Source organism: Arvicanthis niloticus, chromosome 23, assembly GCF_011762505.2.
Source record: "Arvicanthis niloticus isolate mArvNil1 chromosome 23, mArvNil1.pat.X, whole genome shotgun sequence".
In the NCBI taxonomy this organism is placed as follows: domain Eukaryota; kingdom Metazoa; phylum Chordata; class Mammalia; order Rodentia; family Muridae; genus Arvicanthis; species Arvicanthis niloticus.
Window position 1 is genome coordinate 2,144,551 of NC_133430.1, and position 25,207 is coordinate 2,169,757.

At 41.6% G+C, this 25,207-nt stretch overlaps 1 protein-coding gene across 1 annotated transcript in view; it reads right to left on the minus strand.

Annotated features, from left to right (window-relative positions):
- Rapgef5 (Rap guanine nucleotide exchange factor 5) overlaps nucleotides 1–25,207 on the minus strand; it is a 236,612-nt gene that overhangs the window by 87,789 nt on the left and 123,616 nt on the right. Inside the window, exon 9 of the mRNA XM_076920935.1 lies at nucleotides 21,008–21,133. Within this exon, the coding sequence (XP_076777050.1) occupies nucleotides 21,008–21,133 (126 nt within the window). The remainder of the gene's footprint in view (nucleotides 1–21,007; nucleotides 21,134–25,207) is intronic.

A 25,207-nucleotide genomic window follows, 5' to 3' on the forward strand; every position in this document is an offset into this window, starting at 1 on the left:
TTGAGTGTGCATCATATCACAGGATCATTAGAGTTGTCCTATAAAAAGGGGGCATGGGATAGGGGTTTTCTAGGGAAGGGAAATGGGGAAAGGGGATGGCATCTGAAATGTAAATAAAATATAAAATAAAACAAAAAAGAGTTGTCCTATAAAGTGAACACTATGAAAAACCAGTTTATACAGGAAGAGGCTGAAACACAGGGAGGAAATGTCACCTGATCAGGCTGGAACACAAAGCAGAAAGATGATGAAGCTGATATTAAACACAGACAGGCTCCATGTACTCTAGTGCCTTTGGTCAAACCATAGAGAACTCTGAGACAGTTGGTGCTCTATTCTGAGAGCCCACAGGAGCTTGATTTACCTAAGGGCCAAAGCAGGGCAGTCTGCTTGGTGAGTCGAGCGACAGGTGAGTCGAGGCCTTATGGATGTTCAAAATTGCCAAGACAGTATTTACATTTGAGTGGCCTGCTGGTTTGGGAAAACCATCTTACAGGTTACAGTTCAAGAGAACAGGAGGGTGGACAAGTTCTTAATACGGTGTGAGTTCAGAATCCAGCCAACTGCTGTCAGGCAAAGCTCAAGCCACAGCATGGGGAGGTGACTGTAGAAGCTGAGGCAGGGGCCCAAACAGAAAAAGCCTCACACTCAGCAGGGGCTGAATTGGACCCAGAGCCAAGAAGTTCAAGTCTGACAAAGGCAGAGGATACAAAAACTGCCTTGCCCCCAGAGATCCAAGAACTGGGCAGGCATTGTACAATTTTAAATAGTTAATGTTGCTTTGTAAACTTTATCGAGAGAGAGAGAGAGAGAGAGAGAGAGAAGAAAGGTTAGTGCTGTCGCTCAGTGGTTGCTTGTCTAGTATGGACAGGGTCATGGGTTCAATCCCCTCCCCAGGACTGTGAAAAACAATAAACAAAACTAACAGTGCATCCATGACCCTGTGGACACAGTGTTCTGTCTGGCCTGAGTCCTGAGAAACATGTCTTGTGAGGCTAGCTTGGACTCCCAGGATATCTGAGACAGATCAGAGTAGGAAAACCAATGTCAGTGTGTTGTTTCCACACAGAGCTTCTGAGCACTGTGAGAGAGGGAGTGCTGGCTTACTAACTACATGCTGCAGGTTATTTTCCACCTGTGGGTGGCAAGATAAAAGAGGCTGAGGTGGCTCAGTGTCAGGCTGTACAAACAGATGCAGTGAGACAGCTCTCAAGCTGAGTTGGAGCCTGTGAGCAAGACTGGAGAACACCTAGAGACATCTGGATGGAGAAGAGGCAGTTCGTCATCCTTTCCAGGGCCGAAGGTTTACATAATTCATCTGTCTCCACTCTTCTCCCAGAGGATCTCAGTGCTGCTCTCTAAACGAGGAAGGAGATACCTGACTTAGCAGGGAGACATCTCTCCCATCTCATACTGGGCGTTTGCACATAGCTTAGCAAAACACCAAGGCCCGCATCTGTTTTGGTACTGTAAATATGGGTACCAGACAACTACAGTCCTTAGGGGTTGGGGTTAAACAAAACAGAAGCCTCCTCAGACTAAGGAGAGCTCTATCTGAACTAAACTCCGCTGATTTTGCTGACAACTTATCTTGTGATTCACTTTTTTCCCCTTCATGGAAATCAGATTTTTAAAAGGAGATGAAGAGAAAATACTGCTGAAATACTGGTGAAAGACAGCCGTCATCAAAACAAAGGTTATGTGTGGGGCTGCCCTAGTGCCTGCCTGCCTGTGAGTCAATCCTGGGTTCATCCCAGCACCACATGGGGGTGGGGGAGGGAGGGAGGAAGAGAGAGAGAGAGAGAGAGAGAGAGAGAGAGAGAGAGAGAGAGAGAGAGAGAGAGAGACACAGAAAGAGAGGAAGAGAGACAGAAAGATACAGAGATAGAGACACAGAAAGAGAGGAAGAGAGAGGGGGGAGAGGAGGAAACAGGAAGAGGGGAAAAAGAAAGGCAGAGAGAGGAAGAGAGGGGGAGAGAGAGAAGAAGAGAGACAGTGAGATACAAAGACAGAGACACACACAGAGAAAAAGAGATACAGAGAGAGAGACACAGAGAGTGAGAGGAAGAGGGGGGAGAGAAACACAGAGACAGGAAGAGAGAGAGAGAGGAAGAGAAAGAATAGATGGGGGTGTGAGGGCAGAAAAGGAACGTGAAAGTCTGAGAAAGAAGGTGCAGACTTGTCCAGGTGAGCTGTTAGGAGAACCAGAACTCAAACCGAAACAAACCCCAAGAAAATCGTCTTCGCACAGTTTGCTCTAGCACAAGAAGAATAATTAATCAATGATAATCAGCTCTTCATTTTTACATGACTCGTGTTAAATTCATAACTCAGGCTAAAGCCCTAGTGGGTTAAACTGAATGCATCATCCCCAAATGCATGGATCCCGGGAACCATGTGACTTCCGTAGATGTGACAGCAAACACGAATGCATTGTGGATCTTAGCCGAACAGAAAGCCAATACATATAACAGGAGCGGCAGCTGGCAGCTGCTCAGGAAGAGCTGCAGTATGTCTTGTTACCTCTTAGAGTTGTCATATAAAACAAGGTGCCTAAGAAGTCTAAAACTTGTGGGTTAGATGGGGGCGGGGCATGGGAGGCGGGGCATGGGGGCGGGGCATGATAAACAGTAACTTCTGGAAGCACAGTGTCTCTGTCTTTTCATCATGAGGCTGTTTCAATAAGCTTCATCAGCTTGACAGAACATCTTGGACACTGCCGAAAAGGAAGTAGTAGAAAAACAAAAACAAACAAATGAACAAAAAAGCAACAACAACAACAACAAAACCCCAGTAGGTTTGAGAGCATTAATGAAGGAACCGTTTACAGGAGTCTGGGCAGATTTGAGGAAACCATGCAAAGATAATGCCACGATCACGGCATAATAAGAAGAATTAACTGCCTCAGCTGAAAGGGCTGCATAGCTATGTGAATACTAGATCAAACTGGAGCCAGAGATGTAAATAATCGGCAGCCTTGGTGGGGTCTGAGCAGAATGGGCTGCAGCATCTGAGCTTTGCCTCTTCCTGTCCCATGCTCCCCAGGGACCTGGTTCCATTCAGAGCAAGAGAATGCAGGTGGCCGGGTCCACAGGGGTCAGGACTCACTACTTACACCCAGCGAAGGTGCAGTGGAGGGAGTGTGTAAGCGGAGACCAAACAACTGCACGTTCCACACCTCAGTCTCCAGAGATGCCGTTAATTTATCAACTCCGAGTGCCCTATAAGGGTCACCGTATCCATTCCCGATGTCAAGAAAGCCACCGGAAGACCCGGAAGCTTTGGAGTAGGTAGGCTAAAGTTTCCAACTCCTACATGCCTGTGTTAATTCTTGTCTAATACCGACATTAATTACCTCATTCAGCTCCTACAGCTTGCTTCACGCTCGGCTCCCATGTGGCATCTGAGAAGCGTTACTCAATCACACAGGTGTTATTGTTTTTTTGTTTTCATCATAGAAGCTTAAGTGTTGTTAAGTACTTCCCAGCAGGCCCTCTTGTCTCAATATAGAAGTTCTTGGTTGATGGCCAGATTTGGGAATGGGGATGCAGGGTAGAAAACAGCAGCAATGGTGGAGCCAGTTCTGTGCAGATATTAGCTGCACAAAACGGGGTATGCTTAGTTTTCTATGTCATCTTTGAGCCATAGTTGAGTTGAATGGGTGTTATTACCCAGTCACAGGCTCAAGCTGAAGGGCGGAGGGCTAGACAAGGCCATGAGCAGGGGGTTAGTCCCAGAGAAACCAAGTCCGGAGAGCGGAGTATGGATTGAGAGAAGGTCAGGTTAGAAGCCCTCGGAACAGAAGGTCAAGCTATTCTCCAACTGTGTCTAGGAACTAAGGCTGACTAGTCAGACCCAACCAGAGTCCAAGTGACAGGAAAGCTTTTCCAGAGTAGACACCAAACTGGACCTGACTCTGAGGTGTTTTGAACTATGTGTCACTCAGGCAGGTCTTCAGAGAAAAGCCAGGCTCACAGGGCAGACAGCCAGCTGAGGGGATTGGGGCTGACAGGGCATGTTTTAATATAGAACCAAAGACTATACTTCCTGAACTCCAAGGCATCCCCGGAAATATGAAGACAGTACCCCCTCAGTGGATTTAAAGGCACTAGAAGGTAATGTATGCAAGGACATACCATAGCCTCACCCAACCACCTTTTAGTCAGCAGGGACTAGAGCCACACACCTTACCATAGCCTTTCTCACCAAACCTACACCAAAAGCACGCCCCATCTCTGCCTATTTCATGGATAATGATCAATTATTGGTCACATAAAGGTTGACATTTCTTCAAAGAAGTATTTCCTCAATCAAATTATGTCAACGCCATCAAAGCAAAAGTGGATTATTTCTGGGTTCTGATCCTAGATTTACCACTTACTGGCAGGCTGGCTTGGCTCAAGTTGTTAGATCTGTTTGAGTATTAGTTTTCTTGCATTGAGTGGGATAATATGTATGTAAAAGTTGAAGCTAAGTGCTGGTCACAGGGAAAGTCAACAGCAAGAGTAAAACAAACAAAAATGAAAAACACACAAACTATGTAGGAACAACATGCCATTCCAGTATATTAAGATCTAAGTGGTAGCCAGGCAGAGGTAGTGCATGCCTTTAATCCCACTACTCTAAAGCACAGCAAGTGCCTCTCTAAGTTCAAAGCCAGCCTGGTCTACAGAGCAAGTTCTAGGACAACCAGGACTACAAAGAGGGACCCTGTCTTGAAAAACCAAAAAGACCTAAGTGTTACTAAACTCTTTCTGGGTCTTGCTATAATTTTATCCACCTCTACACATACAGGAATACCATCGCACTTTTAAGGAAACACAACAAATAAGCTTACCTTGCTGCAGTGGGAGCAGCTCCCTGTGGTACAACAGGAGCCACTGACAAACACCCCAGGAGTTAATTCCATAGCTCACTAAGCTAGGAGGAAAGGGAGGCCCAACACCAACTACCCAATCCACCCTCTGTTAGCAGAGACTGTGAGTGCTGAGCTGGGCCAGCAGGCTTGGAAAGCACAGGTGTTTCTCTCTAGCAATCTGCAGTATCCCTCAACCCCCAACTAAGGCTAAGGAGCACTCACTTCTACAATCAAAACTCTAACAAAAAGAGAGATGGACAACTCTTCCATTTTTTAAATGTAAGTTTGCTAATGCTTACAAGCCCCGCCTCTTAGAAGGGGAGAGAGGTGGACTGTCAACTTGTCAGGGACAGTGAACATCCTTAGGTTCAGTGTGATCTAAGTGTGGGCAGCAAAGAGCCTAGCAGGAGCAAACAGGACTCGTCTCACCTACAGTTGCTAGAGTCACCATGGCTCTCTGAGCTACCTGTGTACAGAGAGCTAAAGCTTTTCAGCATCTTGCCACACATCCCTTCAAAGAACATGTCAAAGGCCAAGTGAGCGCACTGCATTTTATGTGTTTGGACGCAAGTGCACACACACACACACACACACAGACACAGAGAGAGAGAGAGAGAGAGAGAGAGAGAGAGAGAGAGAGAGAGAGAGAGAGAGAGAGAAAAGCATGACTTAATAGAGGCCTATTTGAAAGTAATATAGAGGAAAGAGAGGAACTTCAGATCCAAACTAGGTCCTTAAGTGTATCCAACACAGAGGAAGAAGGAACATTAAAACCCTGGAAAACCAAGATCTGTGAAGAAGAACTTCATATCTGTCAATACTCGCAACATGGGAACTCAATTCAACCCACACCACACACTAAGTCCAGACAATATTCTCTGGATTCCTTCCTGCTGGGGTTTGTAACTGTGAGACGATCAGTAATGAAAACAACCCTTTATTTCTACCACTGTCTTCATGTATCCTTAGAGAATGCAAAAATATAATTCATTTCTAACCAAGCTATTTTTAAGAAGGCAAATTAATGAATAAATCTATCTGGTTTCTATGGAGGTTTTATAAAAGGGACAACTATAAATGTCACAAAAACTTTCAAGAGTTTGCAACACTCTCTCTCTCTCTCTCTCTCTCTCTCTCTCTCTCTCTCTCTCTCTCTCTCTGTGTGTGTGTGTGTGTGTGTGTGTGTGTGTAAAGATATTCCAAGGGAAAATATCAATATGGACACTTCACTAGAACCCCACAGATGGGGGAAAAAAACCCCTACACTTATGACTAGGAAAAACTTTCTGCAATCTGGTTGTAGATGTAACTGTCACCATAGGTTTGGAGGAATTCTCAGCAGCCCATGAAATCTGAGTAACAGGATGATGGTATGAATTTTCAGCATAGTATTAAATGATCAACTCTCACCAGTCCCAATGGTTTTGGCTTCTCCATCCAAATTTCCCCTATAAAGAGTTTGAGACCCAGAAGCCCTTGATAATGCCTCCTAATTGAGTGAAGAACTAATTAGAAAACTTAAGTTATTTTAAAAATATAGTTTCCCCCTTGGTCAGACCCAGCAGAAGCATCCTTCAAACTTACAGGAGAAAAGTAATCTAAAAGTATGTTAAAACTGGAAAGGTATCAAGGCCATTAACTCTGTTACTCTTTGTGTGTGTGTGTGTAAATACTGTGCTTGCCGTGGCCATGTGTGGGTAAGGATTTGTTCTGTGTGTATGCACACACCATGGATGTTAGCTTTAGAGAAGGCAAAACTGCAGGAAAGGGCAGCCTCAGTATTTATGCAAGTTATGAAATGAAAAATTCCTCGTTTCCATAGCAACGGCCAGATTGCATGGAATGGGCGTGAGGAGATAGGAGGCATCTTAAGTAAACACTCATGTTTTGTGTGTGTGTGTGTGTGTGTGTGTGTCTGTGTGTGTGTGTCTGTGTGTGTATTTTGTACATTCCTGGGTGTTCTTAGAGACGTGTATAATACCCATCTCAGACACTGCCACTTCACAGTTAGAAACATGTCTGGAAGAAAAGTAACTAAAACAATGGGCCATTCTGGGCACAAAGGTGCAACTACACAAAGTTGCTGTTAAAATTAATCATAAGAATGATAAATGCAATGACACAGTGCTAGAGTCCTCTCGGAAGCAAGTGAGTGAGCAAACCCAAACCAGGAGGTATGAAAGAGGAGGAAGGGCTCAAACAAGGCAGAGATAAACTGGGAAGTGTGAGGAATATCTCCTCGATCTTTTTCTAAGTTGGAGACAGGTATGGAGAGAAGGAAAACAAATGGACTAACAAGAAATGGCTTTACAAGACAATGCAGATGAAAAGGCCTCTCTTCCTGAGAAGCCTCAAAGGCTAAAATCCTTGCATACAAATTAAAAGTAACTATCACTGCTGTGTCTGTTCTGCCAATGATCAACACTTGCAAAGCCTTATCTACAATTGCAGAATGTGGGGGAATGAGGTTCCCTGACTTTTCTGCTGTCCGGGTCCATGCTGATTCATAAAGCAGGAAACCTTAAGATTACAAAAAAAAAAAAAAAAAAAAAAAAGACAAATAGCATGTTTTATATACATTGTACATAAGGTTCATGTGTCTGGGTTCAAGAACAACTCTGTAGAATGGGTTCTCTCTCTCAGCCTTTCTGTGGATTCTAGGATTGAACTGAGGTCACCAGCTGTGGTTTGAATGAAAAATGTGTCCCATGTGTTCAAGTGTTGAAGGAACACCTGGTCTCCAGCTGGTGGTTTGGCTCTGGAAGGTTAAGGAACCTTCGGGAGCTGGGGGCTGGCTGGAGAAGTACTGTCACTGCAGGTAGGCTTTAAGGTTTTATTTATTTATCTTGGTCCCACTTCCTTCTCACTTGCTGCCTTCTGTGTGCTGATAAAATGTCATAGATTGATCTTGCACTCCTGCAGCCATGCCTTCCCCTCGTGATGGACTGTAACCCTTTTGGAATTGTGAGACAAAAATAAACCCTATCTTCCTAAAGTTGCCTTTGTCAGGGTGTTCTATCACAGCAACAGACAAGTAACTGACATCCAGGCTTGTGCCCCAAGTGTCTGTCAACTGAGCCACCGCCCAAGTAGAAGACAGCAAACTTTTTATTCAAAGCATGAAATCTCCAATCAACTGCAATCCTAGCGCTGATATACTTTTGAATTTTCACCGATCTGATGTAGTGTTTGAACTTGGGAAACATTTCATATCACCCACAGTTGCTTTCTCTACCAGTCCCACACACTAACAAATGCCTAGTGACCAATACTGGGGATCAAAATTCAAATAGAACTTAGAAGATGCTCACAGAGTAACTTCTTCATAAGAGAGTGTGATGTGTTGGGGATCTAGATGATTCGTATTTTAGAAAAACAGTGTTTGGGGTGGTGATGTGGAGCAGCTTGTAAAGCAACTGGGCTGACAGCAATAACCAGACCACTTGCTTGGTATTTACAAGAGTTCAATGCCATTAAGACACAGTATGTGTCAAGATTTAGGAATTCCAGAACTCTGTCTTCTTCAGGACATACTGAACCCAGAAAAACAATTCCAAATATTTAATAACTTGACCTAAAAATGTGGCTTTAATAACCTAAGACAGACAAGTTCTAGACGGCTAGGCCAAACAAGCCATCCATCCATCTCATAGCAACACCAATTTGACAATAAATTTTTAAAAGTTCTAGCTATTTTTAAAACATTAAAGAACAGAATGATTCTTGGCAATGAGAGGCATACTCAATTAAACCAGGGGGAAAAAAAATAAAAGCTACTGGAAGCTTCCCAAACAATGAATTGATTGCCATTATTAAATGGCATCATCCCCCTCCCAAAGAATTCAATACTCCAATGTGTAGTTGCTCCTAAATTTGTATGTGTATGTATGGGGAAGGATGGTTTTAGAGCTGGAAGAAATCACAGATATCTAAATCTTAATTTAGTATATATGGAAATGAGGCTTACAAGAAAAAGCATCCATCCAATTTATAGTAAAAATATTTAACTTGGAAAATTTGTTAAGGGAAATTCGATTTCTCCAAAGTAATAAATGTTTTTATACTAACAATACATAAACTTATACATGTGGTAGGTATTTAAGAAATCTGACTTTTACATTATAAAAAAATAAGTCAGAGAAATGTTAAAAGACCTAAATGCAAAAGGCAATTCCAGAAGAAATTTAAAAGACAATAATGTCGAGTGTCTATCTGGCTTTGGGAGTGGAAAGGCTTTCCTATCTTAAAGATACATTTTAAAATGAAGAGGAGTAGGAGAAATAGTTTCTACTCATAAAAATAAATAAGCAGGAGACAAACTAGGGGAAAACTATATGTAACCAATACTACAACATTTTGTAGCCTTCATGTATAAAGTATTTATTCAAGTCAGTGAATGAAAATGGGCCAAAGGCAAGTGGATTAGTTAGGAAGAAAAAAAAAAACATATTAGTGTAAGTTACAAACTTACATTAGAAAAGTTACAACTTTTCTAAAAAGTCATGTAACATCCAACAAGGTAGTATTTCCCTCTCTTCCCCAACCATGGAGCAACTTGTCAAAGATCTTAGAGAATCCCCAGAGAGGGTGAAGGCCAGAGTGAGAACATTCTGGATCAAGTGCTTTCATATACTGCTTGCTGATCAAGTAAAACCTAGTATAAGCTTTAATGGGAAGTAGTTGAGCCAAAACACAAAAGAGATCGACACAGGTTGTGCCTGTAAGTAGCCATGGTGCTAACGAACTCTTATGGTATAGGCAGAGACACTTTTGACCTGGTATAATTGGAAAATGTATTTGTTCCCAGTGGACAGTAGCTCAGTGTGTCATGGAGTCACGAGGAAACTTCCCCATGCATATACTGGAAGTACCTGGGAAGTGAGAGGGGCTGTCAATCATTTCTAAATCCCCTACAGAACCCGTATGTCATCTTTCCAGTTGGTAGTTTCAATCATGATGATATGTGCCTTAAGTTCTGGCACACTGCCTGATACCTAATTCCAGACCAGGAAACATGCATATATCTCCTCCAGATGGGATTTGTTTTCAGAACAGATTGAGGCTTTGACTAATTGAGGTCCAGGTCTATATTAAAATGCATAGAAGGGTAGTTAGGGGTATTTTATAGCTAGACCATTGGAGAGTCAAGAATGGTGATAGGTAGCAACATGTAACCTCCTTTATCTTAAGACTTGTATATAATTTATACTGTAATAGGATGATATCAAGGAAGTGAAAGCCACGGTGCTAATGCCTTACAGGCACATGAGCAAGGGCCGTTTTGGAAACAAACGTCTTATCACAGCCTTCCCCCTCTGGGAGTCTGTCCAGCTGTCTTCGAGGCCCTTCTCTTCTCTCCCTGCTTTGTTTCCTCATTCCTTCCCTCACTGAGCGTTGGTGTCTTCTGGCTTATATCACATACTGCTTGTTTCTACCCTGGTTGCTTCATTCTTGGTCACAGGTGTTCACTTACTGTTCTATCAATAATTGGAGGTAATAATAAATGAACATTACCAGGCCTCTAATAAAAAACAAAAAACAAAAAAAACTTGCCTCTGTGCATGAAGAAAGAAGGTTAGATTAACATTAAAAATTATCCAGGGCTTCAACAATGTGAACTTAATGTGTGTTAAATAGCTAAATGACTTCCACATGCAGGGCTCTGTCTGAAGACAGTTCAATAACCAAAGAGTTCTGATTCCCAGTGTCTGTGGCCCCTGCCTTCAGCTATGGCATACACAGCAGACATTTGCCTATACCCAAGCCTTGTCCCTCCGTGGGGTCTCCAGGCTGAGACATGCATCTTTCTGTATTCAGAAAGAGAAGGCATGGTTTTGGTTCCTCTATTCTGCACCAGGACAATCTCCAAGCCTAGGTCTTGTATTAACCAGGCATTCTCTCTGCATTCATCCATACAGATCCTGAGTTAGCCACGCGTGGAATGTAAAGTGTAAGTGAGTTAAGACACATAAATGGCAAATGACAGAGGGCAGGGCACAGCGTAGCAACTATAGATGGGGAATGCACTTTGTAAAAATCTAGTAAGGATTTTTCCAGGGTGTGGTGAGTTTTCTCAGGTCTGGGCAAATTTCCTTCGTGTGCCAAGATTATGAGTAAAGTGCACAGCCAGGAACTTTATTAGTGACTTGGACGGAAATGGGATCTACTTAAAACTGAAATAAAGGTCAGATACACTTGCCAAGTTACATTGAAAATGCCATTTAATAGTTCAGGGAGTCATCAAAGGTTTTAGTGCACAAGCACCTGGCATTCAGGTACATTCTTCAAAGACAAACTAAGGTATCATTGGTGTGCGTGCACGTGAACCCTTGCATGCTTGTGCTTGTGCAGGTGCGTGCGTGCATGCGTGCATGTGTGTCTGTCTGTCTGTCTCTCCTCTCACCCCATCCCCCACCCCACAGAGTTGCTAGGGACTGAATCCAGTGTCTTTTACATGCTAGACAAGACCTCTCCCACTGCAGTGCTAGGTTATCTCCTTTCCTTTGTTTAAGTGTTTTATATTCTACCTCATTCAGGCTCAAAACCTTCCTTTGCCAGCCCCAGGGTTTTAACCTGCAGGAGAAGTGTACCGTTGCCAGCTTGGCCCCATGTGTTCCTGTCTCTGCCTTTTTATTGCCTCTTTAAAGATTCCAGTCACACCTATTATTAGAGGGGACAGAGTAATCTTCATAGCTTCAATTACCCTATTTCCCACCCTGTTTTACAGATGTATCTGAGTGTTGTTTTAATACTGAGATAATTTTTGGATATGTGCTTCCCAATGGGTATTTAATGAGAAGTACTGAATGACCCCATTTATATTTTGCTGACAAAATTATTGGTTTCTGCTTTCGTGGGATGCTAATTTTCTGATGGGGTAACTGCTAATAAAGAAAAGAAATTTGCTTTACAGAAGCAGTTTATTAGAGTTAAGGGTCATTTCAACCATACTAGCCTTGACCCAGGGCCCGACAATATACAAATATAAGAACACCTAGGGGGTAAACTTATATGCTCTACCAAGCCTACAGGAATTGCCTTGCTTTTAGTAGTGGATTTTTGCTTCCTTTTACAGAGACTAAAGATATCTGCTTTACTAAGGGCATATTACCAGTAAAAATATTTTAATATTTTCTTGTGGTTAATGAGAATCTCAAGAAACTAATGAATCATATTTTATTTACTACCTAACTTAAGGGGACTGCTTACAAATACTATTTAGCAGGTGCCAGTTTATGAAGGGCATGGATTTTTACTAACACAAGGCACATGGCGTCTAAAGTTCCTTCCAAAGCCTAAACTTCTTGGAGGAAAACTCCACTCCTTGAGTTCATGGTCAAAAATCAGTCTCCCAATTTGTAATGAGTCATAATATGTGACATGTAATATATAATATGTGATATATAATATATAATATATAATATATGATATATAATATATAATACATAATAAATACATAATATGTGACGCATAACACAGTGAGAGTGAGTTCACTGAGCCGAGAGAATTATAGCATTCAGCAAATATAAATTCAGTTTAGGATTTCTTAATGAATGTAAACCATTCAAGAACACCCTTCACAAGAGTATCACAGTAAATTCTGACCAAGGAAAACTCATGGAAGGTTTCAAGAGTCATCTACACCATGGGCCACCCTACCTCTTCTCTGGTGGCACAAGAGCCAAAAATTTTACCTTGGTAAACTCCACTCCCACTCTGCCTTTGGGGTCACAGTATACGTGCTTTTATGATTCATTTATTTTTCCTAAACCCCTTACAAATCCCTGCCCTGAGGGTGCTTCCTGCTACGGTAACTGTCTTATGATCATCCCTGCAGTCTTCAACTGTTTCTTGGATCTTGAAGATCCCCTAATCCTTTATTGTGACTCACCACGCCTTCATCATGCCCAGCCACTCCTGGAACATGCCCAGAGAAGACATTTATAAAGGACTGTTGAAATTCTTGACTTTGTTCACTTCATTGTAAACTAATGTATAATAAATGATCACATACACAGAGTTTTGTTTCTCTACCTTTTGTTGGAAGGAAACCTTGGGGACGAGATCCCAAAATCTATTCTGGCTAAGACTAAGTGCCACAGCACTGGCTTTTAAAGACATGAGTAATATCTTTTAGTTTTCAATAACAGAGTAGATAATCTTTTAAGTGAAAGACATGGCCAGGGGAAGAAGCGTGGTTGGAAAGTGTCTGCCTAACATGCTATAGACCCTAGTTCCATCTCCAGCACCTCAGAAGACCGTATGAGATGGTACGCACCTGGTCTTTAGTGCTGAGGAGGAAGTGGGAGAGGATCCTAAGCTCAAGGTTCAAGAATGTGGGAGGCCAGCCTAGGATATAGGAGGCTCTCTTTTAAACATGAACCAACTCGAACCAAACAAATTGTTAAAAGACAAAAGTTTTCATGGAATGGCAAATAGGAACACAGTCTCGTTTTAAGACAAATATGGATATTTAGCATGGCTTATTAGAAAAATATGTACTGTACACTTACCCACAGTCTGTTAGGCTCTGTTAGGATATTTTAATGCTCCTCTATTTTTGTTACCTTCACACAACATTCAGGGCTGCTAGATACCAGATGGGACTTTTTTTTTTCCTTCCCACTCACTTCCCACCATGGGAAGAAAAGGGATTTTTTGCATTCTACATGAAATTTTTTTTATAAATTCCCCTCTTCTTCTTTTTCAACTTAAGTATCAGAATCACTTTAGATCAGTAAACTTTGTCTGATCCATATCAGGCATACATACAACAGAGTAAGTTGCACTTACATGAGTGTTTGCCAGTCATCAACAGAAGCTTCTTCATTGTAGCTACGAGTCGAATCACAAGTTGATTTTACAAAGCCATGGCGGAATACAAGTCTTTGTAAAGATTAGTGGTGATTTGGTGGTGTATTTCAGGGGAAAGTTAATTAATTGAAATGGTGCTATCAGTAGATATTCTATGTTCTCTGGAACTGATGCCCCCAGAGCTGAGCTTTCCCTCAGACCTTAAATGTACATGCTGATTACTGTCTCATGCAAAACAAGAGTGAAGCCCATGGGAGAGGAGTCAGAAAGCAAGCTTCATAAAGAGTGGATGTGACCCGTCCATCAGCATCAATCTCATCCCCACTCTTAGAAGAGGAATCTCAAATGCTAAACCCAATGTTCTCTCTCACAAATCTTCACAAGACCTTAGTGTTCCCCCCAGCCTTGTGTTCTAAGATCAGCACCAATGTTATTATAAACACTAAACTCACATGGTCCCACACCCTCAGGCCTTTGTCACCTGGTCCTCCTACCAAGCACAGGATGCTATGATCACGTGACTACTCCTAAAGTTGCTATGTCCTCTCAGGCTATCACACTTGTCTTACCTCTATGTACCCAGGGCTCCTTATCTCTCTATTCTTCCAAGCACTCACATTCTGCCTTCTCCTTGGGGGAAGTTTGTGTACCTTTCTTGAGGACTTGAAGTCTCTATTCATAGTGTTCACATACCTGCAATTCCACCCACGACATGGTTAACTGAACTTAGTCTTAGAATCCCTTGTAGAGCAACAGGGTGATTATGTCTGGAGAGTTTGAAGTACATCATGAGTTGGTGCCTCTACCTCTCTACTCTTCCATAGCTCTTCTCTTCCATTCTTTATTGATACATGATTCTTATAGATCCTCCACCTGCTTGAGTATCTTTTTCCATAACAATCTGTCTTCAACTATCTACTATACACCTAAATAAAACCAGTCATAGTGTTACTTGTCCAGACACAGCTGATAAAATATTGACATAGTTATATTAGTTTAGATCACTTATGCATTGAAGTAAAGAAGGAAAGCATTATAGGATAGCCAAGGTTCTAGAAAGAGTTACTATAAGAGTGGAGGCAGGAAAACAATAGCCAAGAAAAATAATCTGGTTTCCAATATATCATTTTAATTATTTCCTAGCCATGGTAGAGATAATGTGGCTATTTTAGTTTACAAGAAGCTAATAAACTCAGGGAACATTTGTACAGATGGAAACAAGATTCTTTGACAACAAGGGTTTGAGAAATCAAGCTGAGCCAGGATCCACTTTCTCATCTGGGCTTTCAAAATAAATGTGAATATGTTCAGAAAGAAAATAGATAACACAATAACAAAGTTCTCTCTCTTGAAAACAGTGAAGCTAATATAAAGGCAGGGGAGGGGAGGGCAGGATTTGCAATGGGGCTTCTTTTGAGAACCCAAAACAACAGCTAATGAGCAGATGGCTCTACCAGACAGCACGAAGCAGCCCTGAGACACACTGGTAGTCTGGCTGCCATTTGGAGAGAGAAAAACAAAATCTAGAGTTCCAAGGGCACACAGAGTGAACCAAGCTTGTAAGCCTTGTCTCCAAACGGGTGGGAGAACATGACTCTGTGAACTGTGTTTCCTGGGTTATGGCCCCCATTCTCAACACCTGTGGAATGGAATTATTGACACTTCATTAAACAGTCTTGAAAGAGTCTGTGTTCTTTATGTTCAAAACTATATGCTTAAAATTCTTATGTTTAAAATCTAGATTAAAAACTTCCTGTGAGCAAAAATTACCATCTCCTACTATCTGTCGCTTCTCTGAGGCCAGATTGACAATGATTCAAAATGGACCAAAATAATTCACTAAAGGAAGTCCATTTTCTATGAAAAGACAACTCTTAACACTAACCCAAACCCAAAGTCAGGATTTTGTTATCAAGAAAAGTAATGTGATTTCAGTGTTGTGACTTCTGTTTTATAAATGAGCAGCTTAAGGTCTTAAAAATTAACTATTTCATCTCACTTCTGGCTTTCAATATAAACAATGATGCCAGAAATGTCTATTCCTATTTCAATAGTTCTTGGGTTAAATCATTTTAATAAAAAACTTTTAGTGGGATCCTGGTGGGATCTGAAATTATTCTCATCTAGATGTATAGTACAAATTTGAATATAAACTGTATAACAACCAAAAAATTTTTTCCTTTTCTGTATTTTATATAGAGTAAAAACATTTCCGCCCTACATGTAGCCCTACTTTTTTAAATAAAACAAAGTCATAGGAACAAACTTTGGATCTGTAAACTATGGGTGATTGCAGTCAAATATTCTAAACCACTTCTCAGCAATCCTTAAACAAGGAGCCCCTTTGACGTCTGTAGAATTCCAGGATGAGGCTACAGGAAACAGGGAAGAGGAAATTCCTGTCCAGAGGGAGTGATAGCCAGCTTTCCCTGGGGTAGGCAGCAGATCATGCCAGGATTCAGTTTCAGCATGAGCCAAGTCCCCTTCCCAGCCATATCTCATGAGTGAATTAGAGAAGGGGAAGGAAGTAGGGTGGGTCCTCAGACTCAACAAAGGAACTGAAGAAAACCGGGTGGGAAGAGGCAGGGTGGAGACAAAACCCCTCAGGAAAGTCCTGCTGAACAATTGCTTACATACACATTCTCAATGCGGACATTGAGGAGTCAGTACGGAGCTGATGCTGCTTAGCTAATGCTCACTGTGATGAACACAGAACGTAAAGTACATTTCAAGAGAAACAGTTTCAGTTTTCTGCTAAAGACTACATCTACCTTCCAGAAAATCACATCCGCATCTATATAGAAATGTCAAGATACCTGTTTTACTGATGCTAAAACGTGCAGAGTACCAAGTACCCCAGGCTTCCCCTCCCCACTTCCCTAAGGTGTCTTCCCATTACTCTGCCCCCTCCTCCAGGGCTGCCAGTCTCATTCATTCCTCTTCCTCCTCCTCCTCTTCCTTTTCTTCCTCCTCCTCCTCCTCTTCCTCCTCCTCTTCTTCCTCTTCTTCTTCCTCCTCCTCTTCTTCCTCTTCTTCTTCCTCCTCATCTTTCTCCTTCTTCAGAGAAACCAAGACTTATGTCATCTTGGGTTCCTCTCTCTGTGTGTCCTTACTCCAATGACAAGGGCTTCGGGAAGTTGTACACCAGAATTCACCCAATCCGTCTCTACCTAATCGCCATCAGCCTCAGCTTCCCAACCAGTCAGACTGGAATAGTCTTCAACTAGAATTGTTTAAATCCAACCCAAACTTACTTTTAAAGCCAGGTCAACTTTTATCTCTGCTACAGGAGCGATGCCCACGTCCCCAGCTGTAAATCCCCCTCCTCACACAGCTTTATCTCTGTGGGTTCTCAATGTGTCCAAAACTAGATTAACTTCTTGGTGAACAGGAGCCAGCACAGCTATCCTAAATTCTCCATGGTATCAACCTAAGTAAGAGTTTAGTGAATGAATGGATAGGAAGAGAACATTCTAGAATGATAGACAGTATTAGTCAGACTAACTCAGAGGACATAGGTCAAAAGAGCAAATTTAACATTAATAGGGACCTCTTCTGAACTAAGCAGACAGCATTGTAGCAAATAGCAGCATTTGGGCAAATGACCAATTATTTGGACACAACCAGAGTTGCTCTCTGCTGGAGATATTTCAAGGGGATTGTTCTGGAAAAAAAAAAAAGTCTATGTGCCCTTTATATTATTAGCCAGCTAACAACTCATAAACCAGCTTTGCTTTAAGATCCAAGACAATTTTAGCATAGCCCAGGAAAACAGAGCAAGGCCAATGCAATGGTTTAGGGACCAAGCCCCAAAGGGTACAGCCATTCTCGTGATAAACAGCACCATGGCCAAGTGTGTTGGTCCAGACCTATAATCCCAGCACCCAGAGAAATAGGACTTGGGGGCCATAAATCTAAAGCCACATGGAGCCACATAGTGAGGTCTGTCTCAAAAGATAAAAGTAAACAGAAAAACAACACAACACACTTATTTCTACTCTGTATTCAAGAAGCAGTCAGCATTCAGAAATTATTTCATATAAAAAAAGAACATGCATTCTCAATTGTGAATCACCAAGCTCTGTCGCTTCATGCCTAAACTGTTCCTAACATCTGCCGCCTTCTCAGTTCCCACAGGCTAACACCTCTTGTCCTACTGACTTCAACGGCTCTGTAAGATTCTCGACAACATTTCCCTCTTCCTCACCCAGCAATTCCTCTGAACTGAAGCCAGAGAGGCCTGACAAAGCCCACGACTGCCCATGTTACTTGTCTTCTTTGATGACTCTCCTTTGCCAAAAGGACAAGTCCAAACTCACTGGGAAGGCTTACTAGGTCTTTCACAACTGTGTTTTGGCTTTCCTTCCTGCCCACCCATTTCCATTCCCCATGAATCACCAATAGCTGGTTCCCCTGCCTAAAATGTTCTTCCCTGCCATGCCCTTCTCTCTGAACACCAGCCATGCTCCAAGGTCATCTGCAGAATTCCTGCTGGCCCCTATCCACTATGGATATAACCACAATTAGGACTCACAGATCCTATGCCTACATTAAGAGGTTCATTTCCTCAAAGAGTTAATGACTGAGTGTTAATTCTCCCATCAAAATGTTTAGAAGACACGGTCCTATTTTTGCCCTCTTGTTTAAGCCTCCACATACTAATTATCAACACCTTGAAATGAGTGCTGGCCAATTTTGCCTATAGCTAGTTAACAGAACATAGTTATGCTGAATGATTCCCGAGAAACATGATAATTGCACTTTAAAATTTTTCCTTCTGCAACTCCCTGGCATAAGCACATAGTGAGACATTTTTATGATTTCATGAATTTATAACCATAACATTTGTCAGTTCAAGAAAATACTAGAAACTTCCACTCAGAAGGCTCTAATCTCCTTCAACATAATAGGCCACTAAGAGTTGCAAGGGCTTTGTTTTGCTAACTATGCCATGAGTAACAGTTATCCTTTAAAGTTACTTTTCTATTAGGGCACATACTTAGGGATGTTCTGGAACTGGAGACCAGGGCAGAGATTCTAATTTAAATGTTGCCATTATTTATTTAGCTGGCTTCCGCCAGGAAAGGCAGATGAAATTTTAAAAAATGACAAGAGAAAGGAAACCTGTGCACAGCTGCATGTCTGGGTCATTTCTGTGGAATAAGGAGAGCAAGCAGCAGAGACTTGGGCTGACATTGCTGAACTGCAGTTTCCTCTGGTGCTGTGCGCGTCAACTGAGCTTCTCTGAGCAGGAGCAGAGGCCTGGGATTTCAAACTAAAGCTCATGAACAGTCAACTTAGCAAAAGTATTGTTACAATGGATTCTCGAGATATGAAAGGTTAAAATAAGGGCAGAAGGCTTGGATTTTTAGATAACGATTGTAAAAACATACAGGAGCCCAATATACAGCCATTCCTTTATGGAAAGGTGCATCAGCTTCAGCTCAGTTGCTAACTGGCTCAAGTGGGGTCATCCTGCAAATGAGATTTGAGCTGGATGGGAAAGTCTGTGTGGGGAAAGCTGTAATTCCAATGCTTGTTTATACATTTTCCCCCTTAAATGCAAACATTTCAGAGATGTGAATCCATCAGTCCTGTGACATTCACACAAGAACTAAAAAACATTACTATTCGGTTTTATAGACTTCAAAAGGTTTGAAGGCAATATCATCATCAACAACAAATAATCATAAACCAAACTGCAAATCTTCACACTTGAAATTTCTTGCTCTTTTCAAAACCTTACCAACCACTGGCACTAGGTTCAGATTTCTACATTTTTGGAGGGAATCTCAATCTCACTAGCTATAATTATAATATTCTGTATTGCAATAACGACAGAACAAAGGCAACACGGGTGTCCTGGGAACAGCACAGAGTTCTTCATGGCCTGAAGCCTATGGTTAGTTCCTGTAGAGTGAGACAGTACCATTTTGCTTTGAACAGCTCTGCTCTATTTCGAGTTGTCTCCGGTTCAATGCATCTCATTGGCAATCACTCATAAGATACAGCATTCATTTAAAGGACCATTCAGAAGGAAGAACACCAGCAATTGCACTATGACATGTTTTCACACTGTCAACAATTAAGACTCATGATGCATCTTGAAATAAAAAGGCATATGAAGGCTGCTGGTCCCCTAACTAAAATGAATTCCAAGGAGTAGGAGCTGAGAAGTTGAAGCTACACATTAAGATAGATGAATATCCCAAGGGTAAGACTTAGGCTCTGACACAGGCAAACTGTTTAAAAGCAAATGATATTTTTGACACCTTAAACAAGTACTTGAACTTCTTGGCAACACCCAACAAATGGCAGATGCTGAATCTTCCAACTATAAAGCCAATAACTAGCCTTACAACATTTCAATCCCAAGGCTCTGAAATTATCTCATCATTCCTTCTACTTGAGATACTTACAGTGCTAAGCTGCCAAACTATTAAAAAAACATCCCATGTTAATAGCTGAATGGCTAGCCATGGAGGTCCCAGGCCATCGCTTGCTCAGAAAAACCCTGTCACTTGTATTAGTGGACTTGGGGCTGAAAAAGCATGTAGCAGTTTCTTCTCCCCTGGCAGAGTTTGAGAATGTGAAAAAAGAAAGTTATAGCCAGAGAAAGACAGAGAACTGTTCTCCTTTGTGAGCAGTCCAGGACAGCAAGAGTGAAGTCTTACAAATAACAATCAGAGGATCACAATATGTGGCAGAAGAGAGCAGTTACATTGTCTTCCCAGCCTGAGGGCAGCACTCTCAGCTCTCTAAGGCTCCAGCTGAATAACGGCTTTCAGGGGACCGAGCTGCTCGTCCTTCCCCCGGCTTCCACTGTATCCACACAATATCACTCTTGTTGGAACACAGCATTCAGAAGCTACTGGGAAGTCTCCATCTGACCCACCCTCAGTGAGAGCAGCTATAATCTGTTTTTCTGTCCTTATCTATTTCTAGTGACTCAGGGTACATTCCCTTGGAGATGAGATCCATGATCAAGACGAACATAAAAGTACATTGGAACATTTGTTTGAAAATTTACATTCTCTGTACTATGTAGTGGAACAAAATTTCCAGTGTAAGACCAGGAAGCTCACAATTATGATAGATATGCATTCTTAGTTAAGTTTTTATATGACTTACTTCTGAGAGGAGTTCTCTTAGAAACCTAGTTCAAAAATCACTAGATTAAGAGTTCAGAGCATCTGATATCTTTAGTAAAAAGGAAGCTATACAAAAGTCAAATCCTAAACAATCACAATAAAATATTTGTGGCTTCATGTATACAGCCATGAAGAACCATTTTCCAGCCATTCAAATCCACATCCCCAAGAGGAAAGGGCTTACCTGTTCCAACTTCTCCGATTCTTTTTTGTCTGTCTGTAAAAGCTGACAGTTTTCTCTTGTCAGCTTGTGGACCAGCTCAATACGTCCGATATCATCTCTCTCTTGAAGCTTGCACATGACCCCAGCCTTCAGAGTTGGAGAAAAAGCGAAGATATACTTAAATCCACAGTCCCAGGACATGACACCACCACAGAGTTCACTTTATAATAAGCTCATTTTTAACTGTGACCCGAATTAAATCGTGGCCATCGTAAAAGGTTTTTGCCTCTCCAAAGTTAAATCTGTGTTATTTTAATGGTGAGAGATACCACACCAAAGACTTCAAATTGAGAGCATGTATCAGTCTACTTTAAGAGCTGGAAGGGCAAACTAGATCATTCGCTACTACGTGTGCGCCTGATATACTGGCATTTGTTTGTTCCTGACAGCCTGTTTCCTGTTACATAAGCAAAGCCTAGCAAAAGGTTAAAAATTCATGGGAAAGTTAGCCAGGAACCACTCTGGCAAAAAGGGTGAAATGATACAGAGTCCTAAAAATAACAGTCTACAACTTCCCAATTCTTTAGCCGGAGTGGATCATTCCATGGACAAATACAGTTAGCAAGAAGTTTCTGGGATAAACTTTTTTCACTACTGGAAAATTACTATAAGGACATAAGCAAAAGCATTCATGAGCCTTTAGAAACAATTCACTAAGCATCATGCATTTCTTTATATATTTAGGTCTTAAGCAGGAATAATAGGAAGGAGTGAGTCTGGTTTAGAACAGGAAAAAAAAAAAAAAAGAGGTCATTCTAACACAGAGATTATAAACTATTTCTACTCAAATTCTTTTCCAAATGGTTCACACAGACATACCAAGGCATACTCCAATAATGAAACCTGAAGTTAACGTGGCAGGATTAGTCAAAACAATTAAATCTTTATTTACCCAACATAACCTACAGGATTTGAATATATGCAGTAATGTGACCAAATATGGGACAGGGTTTGCGAGAGCCCTCAAACTTCATGGTCTTAGTCATGTGTCTAGTGGGTATCACAGAAATACAACCCAGACATGTAAAGCAACAACTACTACAACTTTATTTCCAAAGGCTCAAAAGAAAAGAAATTCTCCAAGTAGCCATCACAGACCCCTAGAGGGCAGCAAGAAGAATTCTCCTGCTAAAGTGTGAGGCTTGTGCTTAGGGCATTCCTCACAGTGGTGTTTTTAGTTTCTTTCTTAAGTTGCCTTGCATAAAGACCTCATCTTATCTTAGGACATCCTGTACACTGGTGGATAGCCAGAACTGCTGGAAAGTCCCGTACAATCCTAGATAACTCTTGGAGTTATTATTCAATGTCAATCCATGAGCATAGTTTTCTCTTTTAAAGCAGCAGGAACAAGGGCCATCCCTTAACCAACAACACAATCTTTCCAGTATTAAACATACATACTTATTGCAACATCATTTAGTATTTTCAAGATACATATCTCTGGTTGTCTATTTTATTTTATCCATCATTCAACAGACTTTGAAAACCACCCACAATAAATCCTAGAGCTATAGGATTAAACTCCTTGAAGTTCCTCAAATCCCTCAGGTTTGCATTCAACAGAGGAAAAAGGTTATAACACACACACACACACACACACACACACAAAGAGAGAGAAAGACAGGAACAGAGAGACACACAGAGAGACACACACAGAAAGAAAACACCAGGCGGTATATGACAGAAAAGAAAAATAAAACATAAGGGGATACAGAGGTCACCTCTGAATCTGGAGATTTTCTACTAAGATGGCATTTGAATAGAAACCTAAAAGAAGCAAAGAAAAGATGGTGTAAACACCCACAGGAAGTGTGTGTTACCCAGAGAACAAGGACTGCTGGGCTTGGTGTGCTTGGCATGCTGAAGGACCAAGAAAGGCACTATCATCACGGTAGGACAGACCGATCGGTCAGGGGATAGCTGGTGAGACTGTCAGAGAGGTGCAGGGTCCAATCACATAGCTTTCTTACAGGCTATATAAAGAGTTCATAGACCTAAATGGGGTGTCTGTATCAAATCTCTCTCCTCAGGGTTCAGGAAACTCAGGATGAGGAGGCAGAAAGACTGTAAGAACAAAACAAGGATAATGGACACCAAAGAAGCAAAGCCTTCTAAACACATCTATCAACTCAGACTGTGGCAACGTGCACAGGGCCAGCAAGGGTCTGCATCAGATGAGGCTCCAGCACCGAGGGAAGTGAACACAGGCCCCCATCTGTAACTCAGAAGCCATCTACAGTTGATAATCGCGTGCAAATGAAAAATTGGTTCTCTTCAGTGGAGTCTTGCTGAGTACACTAACCCCTCTTAAGGGAAGGCCTCATGCCCAGCAGTAGATGCTCAACATAAAACAAACTCAATGGAATCTTTGGGGGAATCTCTGTCCTATAATGTTTTGTTATGACAGTATTTTTTAAAACTTTACAGGTGTTTTGCACGCGCGTGTGCATGGTGTGTGTGTGTGTGTGTGTGTGTGTGTAAAACAGCTTCCAGTTGTTGTCTGTTGAGATGTGTGTGCCTCTGTGTCTACACTAGCTTTTTCCTTGTGTTTGTTTTATCTTACTCTGGTTTGCTTGGCTTTGTTTTATCTTACCTTATTATTATTCTTTAGGTGCCTTTTTTTTTTTTTTTTTATTGTTGTTGTTGTTTTTGTTTTCAAGACAGGGTTCCTCTGTGTAGCCATGACTGTGTGGAAGTTGCTCTGTACTGGCTGTCCTCAAACTTACAAGATCACCCACTTTTGCCTCCCAGTGCTGGGATTAAAAGTGTACACCACTAATACCCACCTGGTTGGCTGTTTGGTTTTTAACAAGAGACAGAATGGGAATGAGTTCAAATGAGAGGGGCTGTGGAAAGGATCTTGGAGGAGTTAGGGGATGGTGCTGTTATCAGAATATATTATATTTAAAAAAACATTTTCAAGAAAAGAAAAATGGAAAAAATAAAAATAATATAAAATATAACCCTGTATGACTATAGATGACACTAATAATATATACATTCCCAAAGAAAGGATAATATATTTTGAAAATCTCTATCATAAATAAATAATAAATATTTAAATATGTTTATCCTGATTTCAACTTATAGAATATATAAACACTGAAATATCACATAGTATCTGTCTAATTTAGATAGATAGATACATAGATAGATAGATACATAGATGAATAGATAGATGATAGATAGATAGATAGATAGATAGATAAAATTATAAAGATCCACATAGCAATGAACTGATGAACTGGATTTTCTGTTCTTTGGCGGAATCAAGTTGGGCATTGAACATTTACCATCTTATATTAACAAGGCAACATTGCTTTTAATTAAAAAAAAAAAAAATATACAGAAGTCACAGAATATACATTTTAGTTTAATAGTGAGAGTTATAATACTAATTAGTCTTCATTAAAATGAACTATGTTACTTCTTAAAAATTAATTATGTTTCTTAGTTAAGATATGAGCTAATGAGCAGTGGGAAAAATTGGCCCTGAGTCACAAGCGTGGGTGAACTGGCCCTGCCCCTCACTAGCTACAGCACTTGGGAGACTGGGCCCTGCACTCCATCTGGGAAGCATAGCACAGCTGGTCCAGGTGGAGGGAGTCAGATGAGCCAGCCCCTGGGATGAGAGCCTGAGAGAGCTGGCCACTGGTCAGGCAGGAGGTGGTGTGGGTGCAGGGGGTGATGTCCTCTCCCCTCTCCCCCATCACCATCTGCAGTAGCCAGGGGAGCTGGCCCTGCTCCTTACTGGTTGCAGCACCCAAGAGAGCAGGTTCTGCATCTCACTGGGCAACATAGGAGAGCTAACACTGATGGCAAATGCACCATGGTGAGCCAGCCTCCAGCATGGGAAAACTAGAAAGCTGGCTGGGTTCCTTGCAGGTTGTAGCAGGTTGCCCTGGTGGTGCAGATAAAAGAGAGCCAACAGGCTGACCATCTCAGCTATCCACCCAGGCCCTGATCCACAGCTCTGAATTGGCCCACTCCCAAATCTGTATTATTGGTGAATAGTTGGGACACGTGAAATGGCCAGTTCTGCTGATCCAAAGCTTCAGTATCTCTATGACACAAAGCAACAACAGGATAACCAGGAGGAGTCTCAGTGAGGGTCCAATATTGATGATGTCACAGAAGCCAGACATCTTGAACCAGACCAAT